The sequence below is a fragment of the Arvicola amphibius genome, chromosome 1 (genome assembly GCF_903992535.2).
Source record: "Arvicola amphibius chromosome 1, mArvAmp1.2, whole genome shotgun sequence".
Classification (NCBI taxonomy): Eukaryota; Metazoa; Chordata; class Mammalia; order Rodentia; family Cricetidae; genus Arvicola; species Arvicola amphibius.
Genome location: NC_052047.1, coordinates 155,176,037 through 155,198,023, shown reverse-complemented (window position 1 = coordinate 155,198,023; position 21,987 = coordinate 155,176,037). Strand labels below are relative to the sequence as shown.

At 37.3% G+C, this 21,987-nt stretch overlaps 1 protein-coding gene and 1 non-coding gene across 6 annotated transcripts in view; one reads left to right on the top strand and one right to left on the bottom strand.

Moving 5' to 3' along the window:
* Positions 1-21,987, bottom strand: part of Lpxn (leupaxin) — a 33,575-nt gene that overhangs the window by 7,353 nt on the left and 4,235 nt on the right. For 4 of the 5 annotated variants that reach the window (XM_038347886.1, XM_038347882.1, XM_038347872.1 and 1 more), the window contains exons 2-5: positions 16,654-16,811; positions 11,462-11,508; positions 3,867-3,966; positions 239-406 (exon numbers count right to left, since the gene is read on the bottom strand). In XM_038347886.1, the coding sequence (XP_038203814.1) occupies positions 239-406; positions 3,867-3,896 (198 nt within the window). In that variant the 5' untranslated portion in view covers positions 3,897-3,966; positions 11,462-11,508; positions 16,654-16,811. Of the gene's footprint in view, positions 1-238; positions 407-3,866; positions 3,967-11,461; positions 11,509-16,653; positions 16,812-21,032; positions 21,107-21,987 lie in introns of those variants that run through there. The other variant, XM_038347889.1, reaches the window with a different exon arrangement.
* On the top strand, positions 19,888-20,015 carry LOC119806112. Its single transcript, XR_005284143.1, has one exon. It is a non-coding gene; the product is annotated as a small nucleolar RNA SNORA40 (small nucleolar RNA).

Sequence of the window (21,987 nt, the reverse complement as noted above, 5' to 3'; positions counted from 1 at the left end):
TTTCCAAGCAATGTCTCGGAGCGCTTGACCTCCTTGTTTTTGCGAAAGATATGATAATAAAATCTCCTTAAAAGATTGATAAAACTATTAAATGTAGGAATACTAATAAATCACTTAACTCAGGGTCCAGTCAGTGGTTGTTAACAAAAAATTAAAATATCTTAGAATACAAAGAGAAAGCCATTCTTGGAGACCCACAGACACAGACTGATTGGACCAACATCCTGGATCACCTCACCTTCCCAGCAATTGGCTTTTCGCAGGAAGCACAGTGGCCCTTGGGCACGGTGGCAATCCCAAGATCTTGCAGTTCCTGTTCCAAACCCCCAAGCATTGAGTCCAACGATGCCTTGTGATCCTGTTTGTCTGGTAAGGGTTTCCTGCTGGCATCTGCTGTCAATGAAACCTTGGACAAGGAAAGAACCATGAATAGAAATCAGTCTTTACAGATCTTTATTGGGGGAATGGGATGCTTGGGATATAGGAAGGGTGGATATGTGAGCAGGGAAGCATATATTCTTTTTGGCATTTGCTATATACAACCTATTCCTATACTTCTGATGTTTGATCTTATCTTCCCCTAACCTTTCTTCAAGGAACTGGAGACATCCAACATGAACATAAATAAAAGTACTTTTATTTCCATGTCATTTTAAATTCCTTGAGTGAAATGAAATTTGATCATTTATCATTGATTTGTAAATCTTCTGTCTAATGAAAAAATCGTGTATAAAAAGATTATACTTTTTGTAGCTCTTACAGTGACCTGACCCCAGATGAATATTAGTCATTTCTTTCTTTTATTCATTTATTAATTGCCAAGTACCTAATTTGTCACAGTCTGCATACTGTTATTAAGCAGTATATAAGCATACCAAGTTTCTAGCCTCATGGAATTTTTATTCTATGAGTAGAGGGAAGCAGATGTGCAATTCTTTATAATGACATTTCATTTGTGCTTTGATAAACAAAGTTTGCCTGAAGATCAGAGTGCAAAGTAGCCACACTGGTCAGTCATGCAGGCCAGACAGTGGTGACACACATCTTTATTTCCAGCAGTGATGGAGGAGGGTCATCTGTCTATGTGTTACTTTCATTGGTTAATAAAGAAACTGCCGTGGCCCTTTAATAGGACAGAAAATTAGGTAGGCAGAGTAGACAGAACAGAATTGTGGGAGAAAGAAGGCAGAGTCAAGCAGATGCCTCAGGCAGATGCCATAGCTCTCCTCTCTAAGATGGACACAGGCTAAGATCCTTCCCAGTAAGACACCAACTCGTGGTGCTACACAGATTACTAAATATGGGTTAAAGCAAGATATGAGAATTAGCCAATAAAAGGCTGCAACTACTGGGCCAGGCAATGTTTAAATGAATACAGTTTCCGTGTAATTATTTTGGGTAAAGCCAGCCGGGTGGCGGGAAGCGGCCCTCTGCTCCCATCACTACACAGCAGCAGCCACATTAGTTAGCCATAGGGGCCAGGAGGTGGTGGTGCATGCCTTTAATCCCAGCACTAGAGAGGAATATAAGGTGGGATGAGACAGGAACTCGCTCTCTTTCAGTCTGAAGATTTTGTAGAGGTAAGAGCTCTCTAGTGGTTGGCTGCTTTACTTCTCTGATCTTTCAGTTTAAATCCCAATATATGTCTCTGGGTTTTTGTTAGTTGTGCTATAATACTTTGAAATGATTTGTACAATATTTAAAGCCAGTGTTAACAGAGAAGGTAATGAGGTTACATTTATTAAAAGGTAGATCCAAACTTGTTATTATAAATCACTCATCAGTTGTACACAGACACACACAGAGAGACAGACAGATGGACAGACACACAAAAGCCTACTTTTTTCCTTCATCATTTCATGTCCTTTCCAATGTTTATCTGGTCAAATAGATACAGTGGCTCAAACAGATCCACTACCTACTCATCAAATTTTTTATAATCAAATGGATAATCACAGTTTCACACCTACTAATTAATGTCTTCCCAATCTCATTTTCTATTTCACAGTTAAAAGCCTTCTTGTTGAAGCAGGCAGGTTCCCAACACTCTCCTGGATAGCTCTGCTAGTATCTGCTTTCAGGCCTCTAGTTATTCAGTCATTACCGTCCATAAAATCTTCACATTATTTTACCACTCGTTATGCTTAATTCCCTTAAAAAGTTGATCCTCAAACATATTTCTTTCCTTCCCTTTATATAATGAAAGTTAGTGTTTGAGAGGTGATGCATATGCTATGAATATCATTGGTTAATAAAGAAACTGTCTTGTGCCTGTGCAGGGAATAGAGGTGGGGGGGGGGTGGGGAAACTAAACTTAATGCTGGGACAAAGGAGACAGAGTTCAGGGGGAAGCCATGGAGCCGCTGGAGGAGACAGACAGGACGGAATTTTACCCAGTAAGCCACAGTCACATGGAGATACACAGATTAAGATTAATGGAGATGGGTTAAAATAATATGTAAGAGTTAGCCAATAATAAGCTAGAGCTAATGGGCCAAGCAGTGATTTAAATAATAGATTAAATAATGTGATTAGTTAGGGGCTAGGTAGCTGGGAACAAACAAGTGGCCTTCTCATTACAGAGAGGTATCTATCTAAAAGATCAATGTCCAGAGGTACCAAAAATAATTAACTTTATATTTGAAAAATAACTAAGTAAAAATATAACTATATATTCTCTATATCTACGTCTCTTTGCTTGCATATTCCAAAATATTTCCAGATACATACATAAAATGCAGTACATACTGATGACCTGCAGGGGGCAATATAGGACTATCTGGGACAAATAATGGACCTTGTTTACTACATTTTTGTACTTTTGATTTTGTGCAATGTATATGCATTGTTTAGTTTTAAAACATACATTTTAAGTTAAAATATAAATATACCAAGACATAATTTAAGAAGAAAACAGTATAAATTTCCTAATATGATTGTTTTTCTAGCATTATCAAGTATGCAGCACAAGTCAATACACTCAACTTTAGTGTAGATGTTAGTTAGCTCACTACAGAGTATTAGCCAATAGAGAACCTTGTTTGTGACATTTTTTCATCTGTCCCTCCAACAACTATGTATTACTTACTGTGCTAGGCACCGTGTGACACGGGGAGTCTCATGCTGATACAGTCCCTGTACTCTTCTATCATACACATTTTAACATCTGCCTTAAATATTTCATACTGATTTCATGAGTATGCATCTTAACATTCAACCAGACTTTAAAAGGTTGGATTCTCTGTATTAAGGATTCGAGATCTATGTCCTTGACAAATGCTTAAGACTCCCGATCTGATTTCTGCTGTCAGTTTGACATTTTCATACTATAGACAAGAAAAAGAGCTAATTTTATCCCAGTATGATCTCAAAACTCATCTTTCTTCCCTTGGGCTCGCTTGCTCTTTGTCTCGGCCTGCCCACTGACCTCTGTCCTGCTCAGGTATGTTTTTACTAGACCTCTGCATCATCGTGCCTTCAGGGGAGCCTTTGCCCTCAGGATCTTTCCAACCCTTATCATTCTGTGTCCATCCTAAATCCTGTCACAACTGCTCTGACAAACTCTGCTTAGCCTTTCGAAATCCCGGGGCTGTGCTCCACTCGTTTTGGAAAATCACCAGCCTTGCATTCTAAAAACATTGCAGAGTTTTATGACTGGCTACACCATAGACACCCAATCTCTTCCATATCAAGACCTATACCATGTTATCTTTAATGTCCAAATGATTTTCTCTACTGAATTAAATTTAAACTAGGAAAATGAATGTCACCTTAGAATTCCCAAGCAGGGGATAAGAGACTGACCACTACCGTGCTAACTTGGTGCCGCTCTGGAACCCAGACTTTACGTTGCATGCTGTACCCACCTTGGACTGCATTTCACTCAGGTGGGCCATGAGCTCATCCAGCTGAGCAGCTGCTGAGGTTTTAGGAGGTGGTACTGATTCTTTTGGCTCTTGGACCTCACTACAGACAGAAGAAAAAAGTTATATTAACATATAAAAACTCAAATAAATATTAAGTCCCATAAAAGTATCCGAGGATACGATTTTACCTACTAACCTATATGACATGAATCTAAAAATCAGAGACAGAGAGTATTTTAAAAATAGCTGTTACTCTAAATGTTTAAATAAGGCCTCTCTGTATTGTGTATCTGTTTCTTCTTGACTACCTAAATAAATAAGTAAAAAACCTATTTGTTCTCAAGTGTATGAGGAAAGTGCTAGACATGCCTCCAATTTCTAGATTCCAGGCAACCTTACAACAGAGCTTTAAAGCCATAGCTAGCATTTTAATAGAAAATTTTAAAATTATAAGTAATATGGAATAAAAAGTTTTATAGGTAACCAAGAGACCTGAATAAACACTCCTCTAAAAATAACTAACAGTCATCCAGTATACAAAAAGGTATACTCATTAATTATCCTCATTAATTATTAGGAAAATCCAAATCAAAGTTACTACGAGATACCACTTTACACTCATCATAGCATGAAGCAAATTCCGGCAAAAGAGTAGAGAAAGGAAAGCAATGTAATCTACCAGTGCTCTGCAGGTCGGTGTAGTCACCTGGAGAAACTATATGAAGGCTTTCCAAAACAATGAAAACTAGAACTATCATATGACCCAGCAGTCGCTCTTCTGTGAAGGAAATAAAACCAATATACTATAAAGAATTCTATGTTCCCTATAGTGTCATTTACATAGTCAAGATATGGAAATAACCAAAGTCTCTCTGCATGAATGAATAAATGAATGAATGAATGAATGAATGAATTAGGAAAGTTAAACTGTTATGGATGACATAGGCACTGGAATATAATTCAATCTTAGAAAAGAAAGAGATATTGATATTTGATTAAACATAGATAAGCTTAAAGGACATTGTACAAAAGGAATAAGGTAAAAACATAAAACATCACATGATTGTACTTATAAGCATATATATAGAGAGATTGGGAAAAGATTAAATAATAGAAAAACAATGGTTTTTAGGAGTGAGAAAGTGGACAAGAAATGAAATATAGGTCAGAGTTTGCAAAGTAGCAGAAATGAGTCTAGAAATCTAATGTACAAGTTGGGGTTTATAGGTAATAAAATTGTGCATATATGAGATTACTACTAAATTTAAAATTTTGTTCATCTGCTTCATTATATAAGCTTAAGCACATTAATAATAACCTCAAAATCACCAATAACTCATCAGTGTTGCATTAAGGATGGAAGTCAAAAGGCACTTCTCATTGGTGTCATTTGATCAAGAGTGAGCCTACATTTAAATTCTCTACTTTGTTCTTCTTGTGTCTTCTAATAAAAGGTTCTGATGTGTATTTCTTGAACAGCACAGAAAGCACTGCATGAATAAAGAATGAGGGATAATTTACAAAATCTTTAACAGAGTTTTACAAAGTATTAAGTTACTAACTCAAACTGACCCCAACTGACCCAGATAGTTAATAAACAAACCAATGTTTTCAAGCAATATTCATATGTTTCATTCAATATTTATGGTGGGTATTCGTTTTATAAGGCTGCTATTGGCTTTTGTTCTGCTTTTAGCAAATGATTATCATAACACACACATGCATTATTCTTGGGTCAGAAGTATATAATTTAATATTACAGCCATGCATTGGCTTGGGTTACCAAAGCTGAATGATTGGGTTACAGGGGAAATTCAAGGCCACTAAGGCTGGTTTTTCTGTTTAAAGTAAAAGTTTGCTAAACAAACTTGCTGATAGTAGTCTTAAGTCTTAAGTGACCCCCAAGGTCTACTATTAAATCTTGCTGTAAAAATCCAGCAAAAGTTCCAATCTCTTAGAAAATAAATGATATTTTTATTATAATACATTTCCACACTTCATTAAAGAAGTAATCATTCACTATTTATATGTAGCCTATATATTATTTTGTAAACATTGAGTATGTACAATAAATCAAAGAGAAGACACACATAAATGGAGATGTATAATATGTGTCACTTTCCCATTCAAATTCAATAAAATTCCATAAAGATCCCAGAAGAATTATTTGAGCTATCAACAAGTTTATATTAAAATTTATAGGCTACAATACCCAATTAAAAAAACCTTTTAAGACTTAAAATGCTGGGCATGGTAACACACATCTATAATGCTTGGTACTGTAAGGCAAAAAAAGGCAGGCAGGTCTCTGTGAATTCCAACCAGGCAAAGGTACTAGACACTATCTCAAAAGTAACAAAACAAAAACAAACTTCAGAAGAAAAAGTTTGCCCCAATAGACATAACATTTTATAAAATAAAAGTAATTAGGAGAAAGCAATAATCATGCAATGCTTACAAATGACAATAATTAAATGTGTGCAATGGTAACAACAAACAGATCAAAGGAAAGGAGTAGACTAAAAATATCCAGAAGCAGACTCCTACACCAGTAAAGATACAGTATGTTGCATGAGGCATTTCAAAGTATTGGAAATATATTTAATGAACTCAATGAATGAAAATCTATGTAGAACAAAATAAACATATAGCCCTTAACATATCAAATACATGAACAAGTAAGTGGAACTGAATATATAAATGTTTAAAAACATTAAAATATTAGAAGGAAATGGATAATTATAAACAGAGACATTAAGGCATTTTAAACAAGGGAATAAAATTAAAAGGATGGGAACTAGAGAGAGCTCAGGGGTCAAGGGAACTCAATGATCTTGCAGAAGACCTAGGATTAGTTTGCAGAAACCACATGGAAGCTTATAATGCCCTGTAACTTCAGTTTCAAAGGCTCAAACACCCTCTTCTGGTCTCCATGAACATGAGAAATACAGATGGTACGCATACATAAATGCATTGAAATGTCCATACACATAAAAAATTAATTTAAAAGTAAACAAAAAAGGAAATATACTAATAACATCTAATTTTACAAATTATAGTTGAATTATATTCAAAATGTTTGTAAAATTTCTATAAGCTAAAAAAGCAAACCATGGAAACATGAGTCACATTTTAAAATTGGGTTTAAGAAAGGTGAACTTGAATGTTTATTATTAAAGATATGAATGGAAATTCCCAAAAGAGAATTATGCCTTCAATTAAACCTGCAAGGCTTGTTAAATGACTTGAACTTAAATGATTGTGGAGAAGTTGGAACGTTACAGGTCCAGAGCTTAACTGAAATTTGTTTGAGGCTATATTTAGGCCCATAAACAGTCATTTCTTACCCACAATACATCCTAACAGATAAAATCTAGTGGAATGTTTTACCTTAACAAAATCTCAGTTTCCACCAACCAAAAGAGTAAGAAGAATACCTAAAGGAACAGCTGCCTGAGGATTCCAGGATGACAGGAAGCCAGATGCCGCTCCAGCCACACCTCTTGCTGAGCATGAACCCACCAACTCCTCTCTCCTCTCCCACGTTGCCCCTCTCCCACGTTGCCCACGCCCGCAGGAAGTAGCCAGAGTTGAGCCTTGAGCCGTTGCCCCTTTGCCAAAAAAGAGTCTGGAATGTTTGGTTAAAAAGTGTCACCTCAGCCTCTAACATCCTTCTCCAAAAAAAGTCTGGAATGTTTGGCTGGGGCTTCCCCCTAGCCCCCTGGCATCCAGTTTGAAATGCTCGGTGGAAAGCTCCATGTCAAAGCCCCCTCCCCTGGAAGTTGCCTCAGTCCAAACTCCACCTCTGAGAAAGCCTGCCAAATGGTGACCCCTCCCCAGAGAGGGTCAAGACCACTCCCATAGGCCATTTAGACTGCCCCCCAGAGAAAAAACACGTGGTCTCCTCTTTTCCCTCTCTGGTGGTCATTCTGGTTCTCCTTTTGCCTCCTATGTGTTTTCCCAAGGGTCACCCAGGAGCACTGACATCCATTAAATCTGGGCATCTTTTAATTCAGTCTGATTTGGTCTGACTGGGATTATCGTGTTGGCAGAGAGGCTTGTTAATCGAAAAAAAAAAAAACATTTACAATACAGGATTCTTGAGCAAATAAGTAAAACAGTAAAATTATGATTCATCCATTTACAAAATAGCTTGCAATTACTAAAAAATACACCTATTGACTTAGATAAATTAAGACATAATTCTAAAATAGGTTGTTAAACTTAGGAAGCAAGGTCTAGAGCAATATGAAAAATCCCCTAGTAGTCTTGTACTTGCATGGCAGGCACTTTACCAGCTAAGCTATCTCCCCAGCTCCAAATGTCACTTTTTATCTGGGTCTGCTTATTCCTAAAGCCGCCTCACCTTACAATTGGAGAAGATGTGTTCATGTTCAAAAAAAAAAATGCCCACACTCTTTTAAACTAGAATCCATGTGCAGCATATAAAGAGAAGGGGGCACTGTAAAGATTCTCTAACATTAGTTGACTCAGCAGTATACTATTCTACAAAGGAAATGTAAACTTTGAAGAGCTGATGATTACAGATTGGATGCCCATTATAGGAAATATTCTTTAAAAGAAACTTCACATTAGACACATTTGATCTGTCCCTGGCCTTTTAAACATAGCAAAAGTGCTTTGCTATGTCATGAGCCACAAGTTACTTCGTGATTCAGAGATTTTAATAGTACAGATCACAACACACACGTATTTGAAGGAATATACAGAATGTATACTTACCAACAAAAGGAGCTTCATTATCCTGAGTTTTCCTTTGTTTAACTCTGTTATATGTCATGAACTCTTCCTCCGCATTACCAGACCTGCTACTTCTGCTCATGTAACATATAAACTACTGCCATATTGCTATCGATGTGCAGTGCCTAGAAACATCCCAGTGCTGCAGTCACAGTCACTATAAAGCACACTTTCTGAGCAATGTGCACCTCATCTATGTAAACAAGAGTATATGGGGAAACAGATGTGGGACTCTAGCTTCTCAGTTTAGCAGTCTGTTCATGGCTTGGAATTACAACTACCTTGGAAATTTATAAAAGTCTCACATAGTTATGGATGGATTTTATATCATCCTCCCACACACAAATCCATTGTAGGTATGGCTTGGTAATGGATAGTATACCAAAGTACTGCAACCCAGAAAATATAAGCATGTTTAAGGAAACAAATGGAATTTGTATAGAAAATCAATTCTAAAGATAGTGAGAGAGCTAATAAGCAAAACAGAAGACACTGGGATTACCAGAAACCTACAGCTGCAAGTCATCCCCACCCCTAAGCTAAAAGAACAAAATGCATGACATCATCATCAGAGCCCAAGGTCTCTGTTCAGTGCACTAGAACGACAGCAGGTTGTCATGCTCCAGCTGGCAGAGATGCAGCTGCTGATAGGAACATTGGGAAGTCAAGGACCAGGACCAGGGCAAGCACCCTGCATTTTCCTACTATGCATCTTCTATTCTCTCCAGCATTTCTTGTTGGTCTCTGCCCATGACAGCCAATTGTCCTAGAGCCTGGAAAATGCAACCTCCAGTGCCAGATCCCTAAAACATGAAAGGTTAAACATTGGGACTCTAAAGGAATCCTAAGATGAACTGCTTTTTGCATATGATATTTATTAAGGGATGCATTAATGCCACAGACAGACAGACAGAAGGCAGCACAGTGGGGCTCAGAGGAGAGTTCCTTATACATTTCAGGGAAAGGGGGAGGTTCTATACCACATAACTGATGAACAGTCCATGGTTTATGCTTGCAGCCAGGCTATCTCTAATATAGGACTGGTGTGTGTATGTTGAGAAGTGGTCTGTTAGTGTCAACTTGTATATAAAATAAGCTATAAGCTTGGAGAGAGCAAGAATCAAGAAAAACAAGTTAAATAAATGATGTTTACAAAAATGTCCTGGTCCTAACAAACAGAGCACAGGACAAAAAAAGAAAAGAAAAAAGTGACAGAGGCCAGAGACACAATGCTATAAGGGGAGATGTCCATAAGATAGTGTCATGATCAAATAAATGATTACAATGCCAGACATACTGGAAAATGGCTGCTGTTTGTACCGGTTTTCATGTTACATATTTGAGTACTCACATGTCTATCTATTGATACCTTAATAAAATACACATTTACTGAGGGCCTCATGAGTACAGGCACTGCTTTTCTTGTTTGCTTTTTAACTGCAACAGTTGAGTAAAGACGATGAAGAAGTGTTCACCCACCACTTCCTAAAGATGGAATAAGGAGGTAACATATATTATAAACTAGCTTCACTCCCACCACAATATAAGGTGACCTCAGTTGGGTGGTGGTGACGCACACCTTTAATCCCAACACTCAGGAGGCAGGGGCAGGCAGATCTCTGTGAATTCGAGGCCAACTTGGTATGCAAAACGAGTTCCAGGACAGGCTGCAGAGCAAGACAGAGAAACCCTGTCTCGAAAAACAAACCAACAAAATAACTGACCTCAACTGGGAAGTTTTAAATGACTTCATGTACCCCATGTCATTTCCCTGTTTTGCCTTCCATGTGTGCTCTATGTGCTATGATTATGAAATAATGAAGTATAGCACTCTGTGCCAAGCACAAATCCTTAAAAGAGAGCCTATTTTTTTTAATAGAGGGACACAAAAGAGGTGGCTTTTCTGTCTTTTGTTTGTTTTACCTATTGGTTCTGCTTTGACTAGAAAAATGATTTAGCAAATGAATCTATTTCATGTCTAATTTTTATTGCAAATGAAGGCTTTCTGTGCCACCCAGTCCTACAGCCACTTTTAAAATAACCACTCAGAGGTTTAATATTAATTATAAATGTTTGGCCAATGGCTCAGGCTCATTACTAGCTACCTCTTACATTTAAATTAACCCATTTCTATTAATCTAAGTATTGCCACATAGCTGTGGCATTACCAGTCTGTTGGAATGTTTTTCCTTGGGCAGCTGGATGGAGTCTCCCAGACTCTTCCCTTCTTCTTCTGTATCTCTGCTTAGATTTCCTACCTGGCTCAATTCTGTTTTATCATAGGCCAAAAAAACTTTATTGAAAGCAATGCATATTCACAATGTACAGAAAGATATTTCATAGCATTTTATGAAAGGGATACTCTTCTACCACCTAAATAAATTTCAAGTAGGTCTAGAAAGTAGAAGTGTGCACTCATTTGTCTGTGATGGACCGACCCTTGTTGTCTTCATGTAGCCCTGGTCCTGGCATTGACATTGTTGGACCCTTGCTTAAGTTTTTTCAGGTGTATTTTCTCTTTTGAGCACTTGTTGCATGATGCGTGGAACTGAAGAGTCAAAACATCTGTTCTGACTCTGGGACGTTTATTCTTTTCAGGTGGTAAGGAAAATACAGAGACCTCCCCCGAGTCTGGACACCACTCTGGAGGAAAGATACATTGAGAAGCTGCCAAGTCAGCTTAGAAGGGTTCTGACTCTGTGCAAAGGCTCTGGCAAGAGACATACTATGGAGAAAGTCCAATAATAATCTTTACAAACCAAAATATTGTAATTTTTAATAAATTACCTAATAATTTTTAATTCTGAAATTATTTATTAGAAACCAAAGCATACCTGTAGACATTGGGCTCCTGAATATTGGTTGTATACACGAGCTGCACCTAAGACATACACGACAGAAAAGAGCAAAGAATGACATCTTTATTTGAATGTTGTTGCTTATCAAAACAGAGAGGGAGGGAGGTTTTTAGGTTCCAAAGGAGAAAACTAGAATGGCACAGTGGTGCACACCTGTTATTCAAGCTACGCGGGAGGCTGAGGAGAAGAAGCGTGAGTATGAGATTAGTCTGGAAAGAACATCAAGACCTTGTCTCAAAGCTAATAATAATAATAATAAGCAATAAAAGTAATAACTCATATATTGTTTAAATGTTTCCAAAGGCAGGATTATCTTCTATCATGCAGAGCAAAGCCAAATTATAAACAGAAGTTGGCATCTGAACAAGTACTACCCTCCCTGCCTTAAAAACAAAGCTATAAAGAAATGTATCATCCTCGGATAGGAAGCATAAAATATGATGGCTCAGGGAAAAGCACTTTAAACACAATGGTGCCTGGGGGAAGCTGTAACACGAACTTGCGTTATGAAAAGTAATAATGTGTCAACCAAAGATGTGGCTAGACAGAAATTCATCTATTTATCCACTGAACAGATACTTACTGAGTAACTGACATGTTCCAGAGTTAGGATGTTATACCCAAAACCACAAAATAAAACAATCACAGTAAAACCAAATGATCTGGGGAATGTACATGTAGCTCAGTTGGAGGAGTATTTACCTAGCATCTACGAGGCCCTGGGTTCTAATCCTAGCACTGTATAAACCCTGGTGTTGCGGTGTAATACTGGTATGCCAACACTTGGGAGCTGGACACAGGATCAGGAATTTAAACTCATTTTTCCCTACACAGTGTGCTTGAAGTCAGCCTAGCTTACTTGACACCCAGCTTAAGAAAACAAAAACTAAATACTCCAGAGCTTTTAGCCTATTGGCAAGAAATAGACATAAAAGTTAATCAAAGAGTAGCAAATAAGAAATGTGGATATAGTAGTGGTTATAAATGCAATGATAGAGAAAATCTCACTTAGTAGACAACACTTGAGAAATGACTTAAGGAAGCAAGGAAAGCAATCAGGTATCAGGGTGATGTTATCCATGTGCAAAGGATAAATGGGAATGGCTGTAGAGCAACAAGGAAGCCTGTGTAGTCTGTGCAGTGAAGCAGGGAAGGGAGCTAGATCTGCAAGTGGTAATCACACATATATTCAGCTCAAACTGAGATACTTATAAGGGAAAGGAGGTTTCAGAAATAATTCAATGTATTTAATTTAATACATTTAAATTTTTAGAGAGGGGACAGAAGATGGAGGGAGGTAAGAAGGGAGGGAGTTAGGGAGAAAGAGAGAGAGAGAGAGAGAGAGAGAGAGAGAGAGAGAGAGAGAGAGAGAGAGAGAGAGAGAGAGAGAGAGAGAGACTGCAATCTAGTTCAGAACTCAAGCTCCTGTCCCATCTTCATTAGTACTTATATTGCAAATATATGTCATAGTTTCCTAATGAAGTAAAATTCCTAGCAAACAACTTGGTTGTATTGTATTGGTAGACCTATAACATCATTCTAATCAAAGTCAGGGTGTGGTGGCTCATGCTTTTATGCCTTAACCACAACACTTGAAAAACTGAGGAAAAATAGCAAGCTTGCAGCCAGCCTTTAATGGTTTTTTTATTAATTAAACATTGTAACAACATAAGAAAACAATTATTCTCAACATATAGTCACATACTTTAATTGGTAACTTGGCTATTGTTGGCTCTGTTTTGATTTAGGAATTTTCCTTTAAAATGTTGATTTTTTAAAAAAAATATGTAGTGCTGTCATTTTTAAATTTATAATGTTTTCCAAGGCTGCATTATAGGTTAGTAGACTAGAGACTGCTGTTACCTTTAACTTGGGCTTTTCTCTGGGGCATAGTGTAAAGACGTGATCTCTCTAATACTGATGAATCTGAACATTCAGGGCACATTATGATCTGTGGTACATGTTCTAAATTCTGTTTTCTCTACTAAAATGTGTAAATACATTCAGGAAATACCTTTTAATTAATTTTATTAGTACATAAAATAATGGGGTTCACTAGGACATTTTCATGCATGTATATTAATGTACTCTGCTTATATTTGCCTTCCCACCACCCTCCTTGTGTCCCCTTCACCCTCCCTCTGGTCAATTCCACTCCACAAATCTCTCTCTTGTCTTTCAATCATATATAGAATACATCAGTGATATAAATGATGTAAAATGCAATATTTGTTTTCCTTCCATCCTATTATCTCTCTTGTATTCTTGCCCGCCCCCAGGCTTTCTCCCTTCTCCTTTGTCCAAGACAATATTCCCATGTGTCTTTGCTTAGCTACCTCTATTCACAGCATCTTTCTCCATTAATATTCTAATAATACCATACTTTGAAGTTGTCTCTATTTGTGATTCTTTTTAACGTATTTTGTAAGGGATGGTAAGACCGAAATCATTGTCTTCCATTATATTATTACATGTTGGTTTATAAATTTATCCAAGAAAATAAAGCCAATAATCTATCAAAGTCAAGCTGTTTTAGAATCACATTTTCAAATTAAACAATTGAGCAACATGAGCTCTCATCTCTTGGTATAAGCTAGGGAAAACATGGAGCTGCTTCCTTTTCTTAAACTCAATTGAGCATGATTGCAGATTGTTAAGAAGCACTTTTTCATTTTATATTGATTGAATAATTTGATTACAGCTCTCCAGCTGATTTTGCACACAGTGCACCTTATGCTTTATGAAATGAGGGTGGGATATTATAAACCCAGATAACATTTCCAATACATCAAGAAAATTAATATAGTTGTAGTTAGACATTGCTTTGAATTTCATGTCACTGCTAGAAAAAAATGACTAGCATGACATTTTCCAGTCTTGATAATTTTGGTTTTAATAGGCAGAATACTATTGAAGTCAAAAATTTTGTGCACTTCACAACAAGCTCCAAATTCATTTCTGCTCTGTTGGATTTAAACTGGTAAGAACATATTACCATGATGCTGTGTTCTACTAACAGTTTGTTTTCTTATTCTTACCAGAAGATTTTGCTGTCTTCAATACTTTTTCAACTCACTGTACTGACAGTAGTAATGTTGCTTGTTTTATTTTTAACAGGAAAATTAACTTCTGGGGGTTTTATTTTGATGCTGTATGTTGAGTGACAAATAAATCAAAGAGCTGAGAATGCTCTAATTTTCTAACCAACACCTCTAATGACAATGACTCAAGACTGACATTTTTGGTGGTTTTCAAAGATAATCTACCCCTTCCACTTTACTTGTAAGCAGATGAAAATGTAAAACTGAAAACAAGCAAAAAAAAAAACTGTTTACAAGAGTGGTTTGCTAGAAGTGGAAATGTGTATTTCACAGTGCTCTGCAAATATACTTCCTGCAGCTGTGCATGAATCTTCAGAAACGTGCTTCAAAAATAAAATATTAAATCTAAAGTACGTGCTAATTCTTCTTCACCTTTTTTTGTCTCCTGATATTTAGATCCACAGTGACTGGAAAACATTAAAAGATGTTTTGTGCAAATTACACAGTCCTCATAACTGCTTTGAGAAAATAAAACCTAAAGATTTTGTTTCTTCTCTGTTTTAAGCCAACTGACAAAAGAGTAATATTAAGATTTCTTATTGCTAACAAAAATAAAACACTGAGGAATTTACAAATACAAAATGCTTTAATAATGTTTACAATATAGTATTTGTGATGACAGAATACTAAATTCTATTTTCTGAACATCAACTTTAGGTCACTAACCATGATTCTCTTATTATTTACTGTACCCAGATGTTCCATGTATACATCACATGGACCATAGCAGAATATGATTGGCAGCATACCAAGTGGTCAGCAGATTTCTTCTGCTACCACCTAAACCACAGAAGCTTCCTTATGTTTGCACGCTCAGACTTCATAGTCATCTCCCAGAATACTGCCATGAAAGGGTGACATTACTGAGATTTTGTCTGAACAAGATCAGAAAGAGTCATTATTAGTCACCTTTTGGTATTAGTCATAATCATATTAATACGTTAATGCAAATACTAATAATAATAAAACTTCAAAAACAACTGAAAATGTTACATCAAAGGAAATTAATGAGAAGTCAGGAAAATAAGCAAAAGCTAAGGTCTAGTGCAGGCAAACAAAGATGTGGTCATCCACAAAGATCAGTGCCAACATTGTGGCTTTTACTGCAAATGACAGGAAATCACTGCCATAGTGAGGGTACAAGAACGTCATGGTCTCTCTTAAGACAAGGATCTATGAGGCTCCTATGAAATAATAAAGTGCAAATATCTATGCAGAAGAACATTAGGATGCTATGGCTGTAGTTTAAGAGTTTCAGCAAACAAACACTCTCTAGTAAAGAGTCAGATAAGCAGTCTCAGGAGAAGTTGGAAACTACCTATTCCTGCATTCAAATTCCAGTTCTGGGATACTCATTCAATATGAGTACTCAAGAAGGAATCAGAACATTATGGTTTATAAATACCAGCTATGAAGAACATCCACTCAGTATCTCTTATACTAATTGCATTCTCATTAAGTAAGCATTAATTATAATAAAGGTTTGTGCATACTGATCCAAAGGAAGAGAATACACACCTCAGCAAATACAAACTTGATAGCTTTAACACTCAATCATAAATTAACACACCAGATTCCTGGGCTTTAAAATAAATCATCTCTGGAGGGTTTAGTTTCTTCATGGTGCCTACTAAGAGCTTCACTATCTAGCTAGATGAAAACAATTTCTGAATCTATTCAGCAGAAAACAGGATCAATGAAGTAACTGCTGTACAGTCACCCCCTAAAGATTTGTCTAAACTACCCAGTGATCTCTGATCTTACTGGGTGTGACTCTAGTCACGCTGCAACATGGCAGTTCTGGCAGCCAGGGAGCAACATAACAATAACCAGCATGAACGAGGCAATATTATGATACTGTACCTACTAGAAGAAAAAAATTCAAAGACATATTCTATGGTCATTTTCTCAGTTCTCCTCTTTCCAAAAGCAACTATCTTTAAATACTAAAATGATAATTTCTTCTATCCTGAATATATGCATCTCCTTTAATATATGTGGGATACAATTAACTTTCAGAAGTGCAATCAAATATTGTCTACAATACTACAAAAGATGAAATGTTACCTTCAAGGGACTTGTGTGACTCTGAGATGACAAGGTTTTTGGACTTTTGGGAAGCTTGCTCTCCTGTTTGGATTGCTGATCTGGGTGACAAGAAACGGGCTTTGAATATGCATCACTGTCCTGGAGGGTAGAACGTTCCAATTCCTCCAATAAGGCATCTATATCACAAGAAACAAAGGGAGCATAATGTAGAATTTGTGAGTCTCCAGAATTATTTTCTTCTTAAATACTCTCTTCTTGTTTTGGATGATAACAACTTGTAAATCCCTCCCTCCCTCCCTCCATACCTCACTTCAGGAGTGTGACATGTCCGAGATTATTTTAGATAGGGTCTGTTTGGTATTTCCTATAATTGCATTCAATTTCATAGACTCTCTACAACTTAACTTCTAGGTATTGGTTTTTAAACAGTTGGGTAGATCACACACACACCAAAAAAAGAGAACAACTACATATTTTATATTAGAAAAAAATAAGATTTTTCAAAATATACCAAGAGGCAAACATTCTTCTTTTTCTTTTCTTTTCTCATACAATATATCTCAAGCACAGTAGGGAGACAAAACATTAATCCTGATTTTATTTAGTCTAATATCTCAAAGATTAGCCCAAGAATATAACAACAACCACCAAAAACTGTTAAGTATTACTGGGTTTTTGTTGGTGGTGGTGGTTTGTTTGTTTGGATGCAAAAGGAGAAAGAGGTTGGGGAAAAAAAAAAGAGAAACTAAAGCATTGCACAATCAAGCAAGATGTAGCAATCCAAATAATTGAGACTTCTTTTGCAGTTTTCTTGGAAAAATGTCAATAGACTTCATAAGCATTTTGCTAGTACCTTCCTGTTGCGATGTCATTAATCATAACAATTAATGAAAATTAGCCAATGCCAATCACAGTGTATGAAAAGTATTATCCTAACACTTTGAGATGGAGGACATTACTGTTCTCATTTCATATGCAGGAAAGAGAGAGTGTAGCTCTCACAGGCTCTTGAGCACAGAAGCAGAACTCCAAGGGGAGCTACATGAGCGCCACCTCAACAATGTCAATGTTGTAAACTTTTAAGTTGAAGTTGCCATCATCATTAGATTGTCTGAGTCATCTTAAGCATAGCATGTTCTCTGAAGGTCCTTTCTTCATCTACATAATCACACAATTGGATAGAAGAGTATTTTTCAAATTGCAAGTCAAGATATTTTAGTGTCTTTTTTAGAACTTTAGGCGATTTTAAAAATACATTAGTTTTTATAAACTTGCAAAGCATTAGATTGTGGGGTTTCTAGGGACCTGCCTAGCTCTGAAATTCTCATATAAAGAAAATGACCTTAACTATGTTCATAGCAGCATTATTTGTAATAGCCAGAACCTGGAAACAACCTAGATGTCCCTCAGTGGAAGAATGGATACTGAAAGTGTGGAATATATACACATTAGAGTACTACTTAGCGGTAAAAAACAATGACATCTTGAATTTTGCATGCAAATGGATGGAAATAGAAAACACTATTCTGAGAGAGGTAACCCAGACCCAAAAGGATGAATTTGGTATTATTCACTCATCAGTGGATTCTAGATATAAAGGTCAGTGAGCCTATAATTCCTGATCATAGAGAAGCTAAATAAGAAGGTGAACCCAAAGGAAAACATATAGGTGTCCTCCTGGATATTGGAAGTAGACTAGATTTGCCAGGCAAAAATTTGGGATCTTGGGGGTGGGGGGGTGGCGGTAAGGGGTGATGGGGAGATGTGGATAGAAAAGTGAGGAGGGGAGGATGGGGAGACCCTGGGGGAATGGGATGGTTGGGATGGAGGAAGGGTGGATAGGGGTGCAGGGAAGAAGATATCTTAATTAAGAAAGCCATATTAGGGTTAGCAAGAGACTTCACTCTAGAGGGGGTCCCAGGTATCCATGGAGATGTCCCCAGCTAGTTCCTTGGGCAGCTGAGGAGAGGGAGCCTGAAATGGCCCTTTCCTATAGCCGTACTGATGAATATCTTGCATATCACCATAGAAGCTTCATCTGGCGATGGCTGGAGATAGAGACAGAGCCCCACACTGGAGTGCAGGACTGAGCTCCCAAGGCTGAAGGAGGGAGAACATGAGCAAGGAAGTCAGGACCAACCGGGAGGAGTGCGCCCACCCACTGAGACCGCCAGGCTGATCTAATGGGAGCTCCCCAAGGCCAGCGCGACCTTGACTGAAAAAACATGGGATCAAACCGGATTCTCTGAACGTGGCGGACAATGAAGGCTGACTGAGAAGCCAAGGACAATGGCACTGGGTTTGGATCCTACCGCATGTACTGGCTTTTGGGGAGCCTAGTCTGTTTAGAGGCGCACCTTCCTGGTCCTAGATGTGTGGGTTGGACCTTGGACTGGAAAGGGAGGGGGAGGGGAGTGGAGAGAGGGGGAGAAAAATGGGAGGTTGGGAGGAGGCAGAAAAGAATAAAAAAACAAAGAAAAAAAAAGAAAATGACCTTAACATGCCATTAAAACAACAAACATGTTCTTCATATTTAGAGAGAACAGGGTTATAATCTGTCTAGTTTTTAAGAGCAGCTGTCATAAAGCAACTTGGCCTGCAAATCACTCAGTGATCTAGGATGGCCTAAAATTCATGATCTTCCTGCCTCCACTTCCTGGGTGTTGAGATTACATGAGTGTGCCACCATGAGCAGCTCAAAAACTGTCTTACCCACACTGTCTTCCCTCTTTACAATGCTGAATCAGGAATTTACGTATACTAGACTAAAGTATGTTAATGTGCCACTAAACCACATCCCCAGATTAAGGATCAGTATTTCTCAATATTATAAGGAAGATGTAATCAGTTTTCACAAAAGAAATATTCTGTAGAACTTTCTCAATCATTTATATCTCAAAATCTTGACCTTTAGTACACTATTTCAGAAGTAACCAAACTGAGCTGGGTGGTAGTAGTGCACGCCTTTAATCCCAGCACTTGAGAGCTCTGTGAGTTTGAGGTCAGCCTGGTGTACAAGAGAAACCCTGTCTTGAAGAACCAAAAAAAAAAAAGAAAAAAAGAAAGAACTGAACTGGACTAGCTAATCTATTTAGGCCAGACTGTTCTTCAACAAATAAACTAACAAGAGAAAAAAAAAAAAGACAGCAGAGGTACATATATAATAAAAGAGACCTAGGAGACATGTAACTAATTTCAATTTTGGTCATAACTTTAATTTAAAAATTAGATCAATCAAAAATACTGATTGATAGTATTTGTGTGAGATTTTGCCAAACTTGTGATCAAAAGCTTAAAGGCAAGTGCAAAAATAAATCCTCTTTGGCAATTCAGAATTCAGTACTCAGCATGAGTTTTACATGCATTTTACATGCAGAAGAAGACCGATGATCAAAAACTAAAATTTAAAAAATTTAAAAAATATTTAACACTGCATAGCCAATAATATTAAATGCTAGCATTTTAGGAATTTGAAAATATTAACATTAAAGTGACTTCAATTAATTTTAGGTGTGATAATGTTACTTCATGATACTGAGGAACCAACATTAAGATTATTAGCTATTGATACTGTTGATATGGTTGTTTCTATAAATATATACATATTTATGTAATAGATTAAGGCTGAAATATTTACAGATAAGAAATTTAATGTCTGAAATTTCTTGAAAATGATGTGAAGATTGTCAAGAAGGCTTAGATTTCATTAAAATATTTTCTCTATGTCTGTGTATTTTTAAATTCTTTACAATGAAAGTGTTTAAGAAAACAAAACTACAAAGCAAAAGTTTTATCTTAATTTTATTAGCCAGATTGAACTCTGGATTTCAGAATTCCAACATTTTATTCTCCATCTATTAAAACAGTCATTCTCTTTTCTATTTTCTAAGCTTTGATCCAACCAAAATTCAAAGGCCTTCCTGGATTAATAGAATCAATTTATACTAAAGAGTATGAGACAGGAAGGAGTATCATTCAGCAAAGGTATGAAGTAATCTTTAAAAGCATCTGCTCACCAAATCTATTAAAACTCTCCTCTCTGCTCCTGAGTTAACAGGACTCTCACTTCCTATTTCCAATGAGTGCACATTTCACCAAAACCCTGAGTCTACTCTTTCTGCTTCGTGCAGACTCTACAATTTAAATTGGATGACTAATTTTGGCGTGACTAATGTAAGACACTGGGGCGAGTGAAATGGACTGAAAACTGCAGCTCATCTTCCTAGTCCTTGACCTGCGGAGTTAAAGATCAACTTTCACCCACAAGTGAAGTCGTCTGTGTGTCTCCACAGGTTATAATGATCTCATCCCTAAATTGCAAAGATTTAGGTAAAACCTAGGTGAAGGCATGCTACCTACATCCAAAGCAGTACCGCAGAGAGGGAGGATTTGCTCACCTGAGTCAACCTGTCCTTGATACAATTTCTTTCGAGACAGGGTTTCTCTGCAGCTTTAGAGCCTGTCCTGGAACTAGCTCTTGTAGACCAGGCTGGTCTCGAACTCACAGAGATCCGCCTGCCTCTGCCTCCCGAGTGCTGGGATTAAAGACGTGCGCCACCACCGCCCGGCCTTGATACAATTTCTACTGAAGTAGAAAGAAAACTCCACCCCAAATCTTTGGGGGTAGCTAGTTTGTTAAGGCAGGGTCTTGCTCTAGCCCAAGCAAACCTGGATGCTCCAGCCCAGGTTGGCCTCAAACTCTGGGCAGTCCTCTGACCTAACCTCCCCAGTGCTCGGATCATAGGTGTAAACTCTTGTGCCTGGCACATCCCCCCTGCCTTTTTTTTTTTTTTTTTTTTTTTTTTTTTTTTTGTTGTTGTTTTTTTTTTTTTTTTTTTTTTTTTTTTTTTTTTTGCAATGGGGTCTCACTATATAGCCCTAGATGACCCAGAACTTGCAATGGAAACCAGTCTAGCCTCCAATTCATTAGCCTCAAATTCATAGAAATCTAACTGCTTCTGCTTCCCATGTCTGGCTTTTTGAGATAGGCTCTTACATAGTCTAGGCCAGTCTCAAATTTTCTAATAGCCAAAAATAGCCTTAAGCTTCAGAGCTTCCTGCTTCCACCTCTGAGCTGGGATTACAGGGAGGCAGCACCACACTCCATGCCGAGAGTGTTTTTTTTTTTTTTTTTTGAAGAGACTGTTGATGTGTAGCCATCAGCAGTCCATTGACTTGTAGCTAACTGGATAACCTACACAGTTAGCTTTCAAAACTGCATACTTTCTACATTTTGGAAGACGATTTCCCTAAACAACTATTATTCTCAGAAAACAGAAAAGTATATTTTTAAAAAAAATGTTATTACTCCATTGACTACCAAGGCAAACACACTTCTAACATAGGAGAACA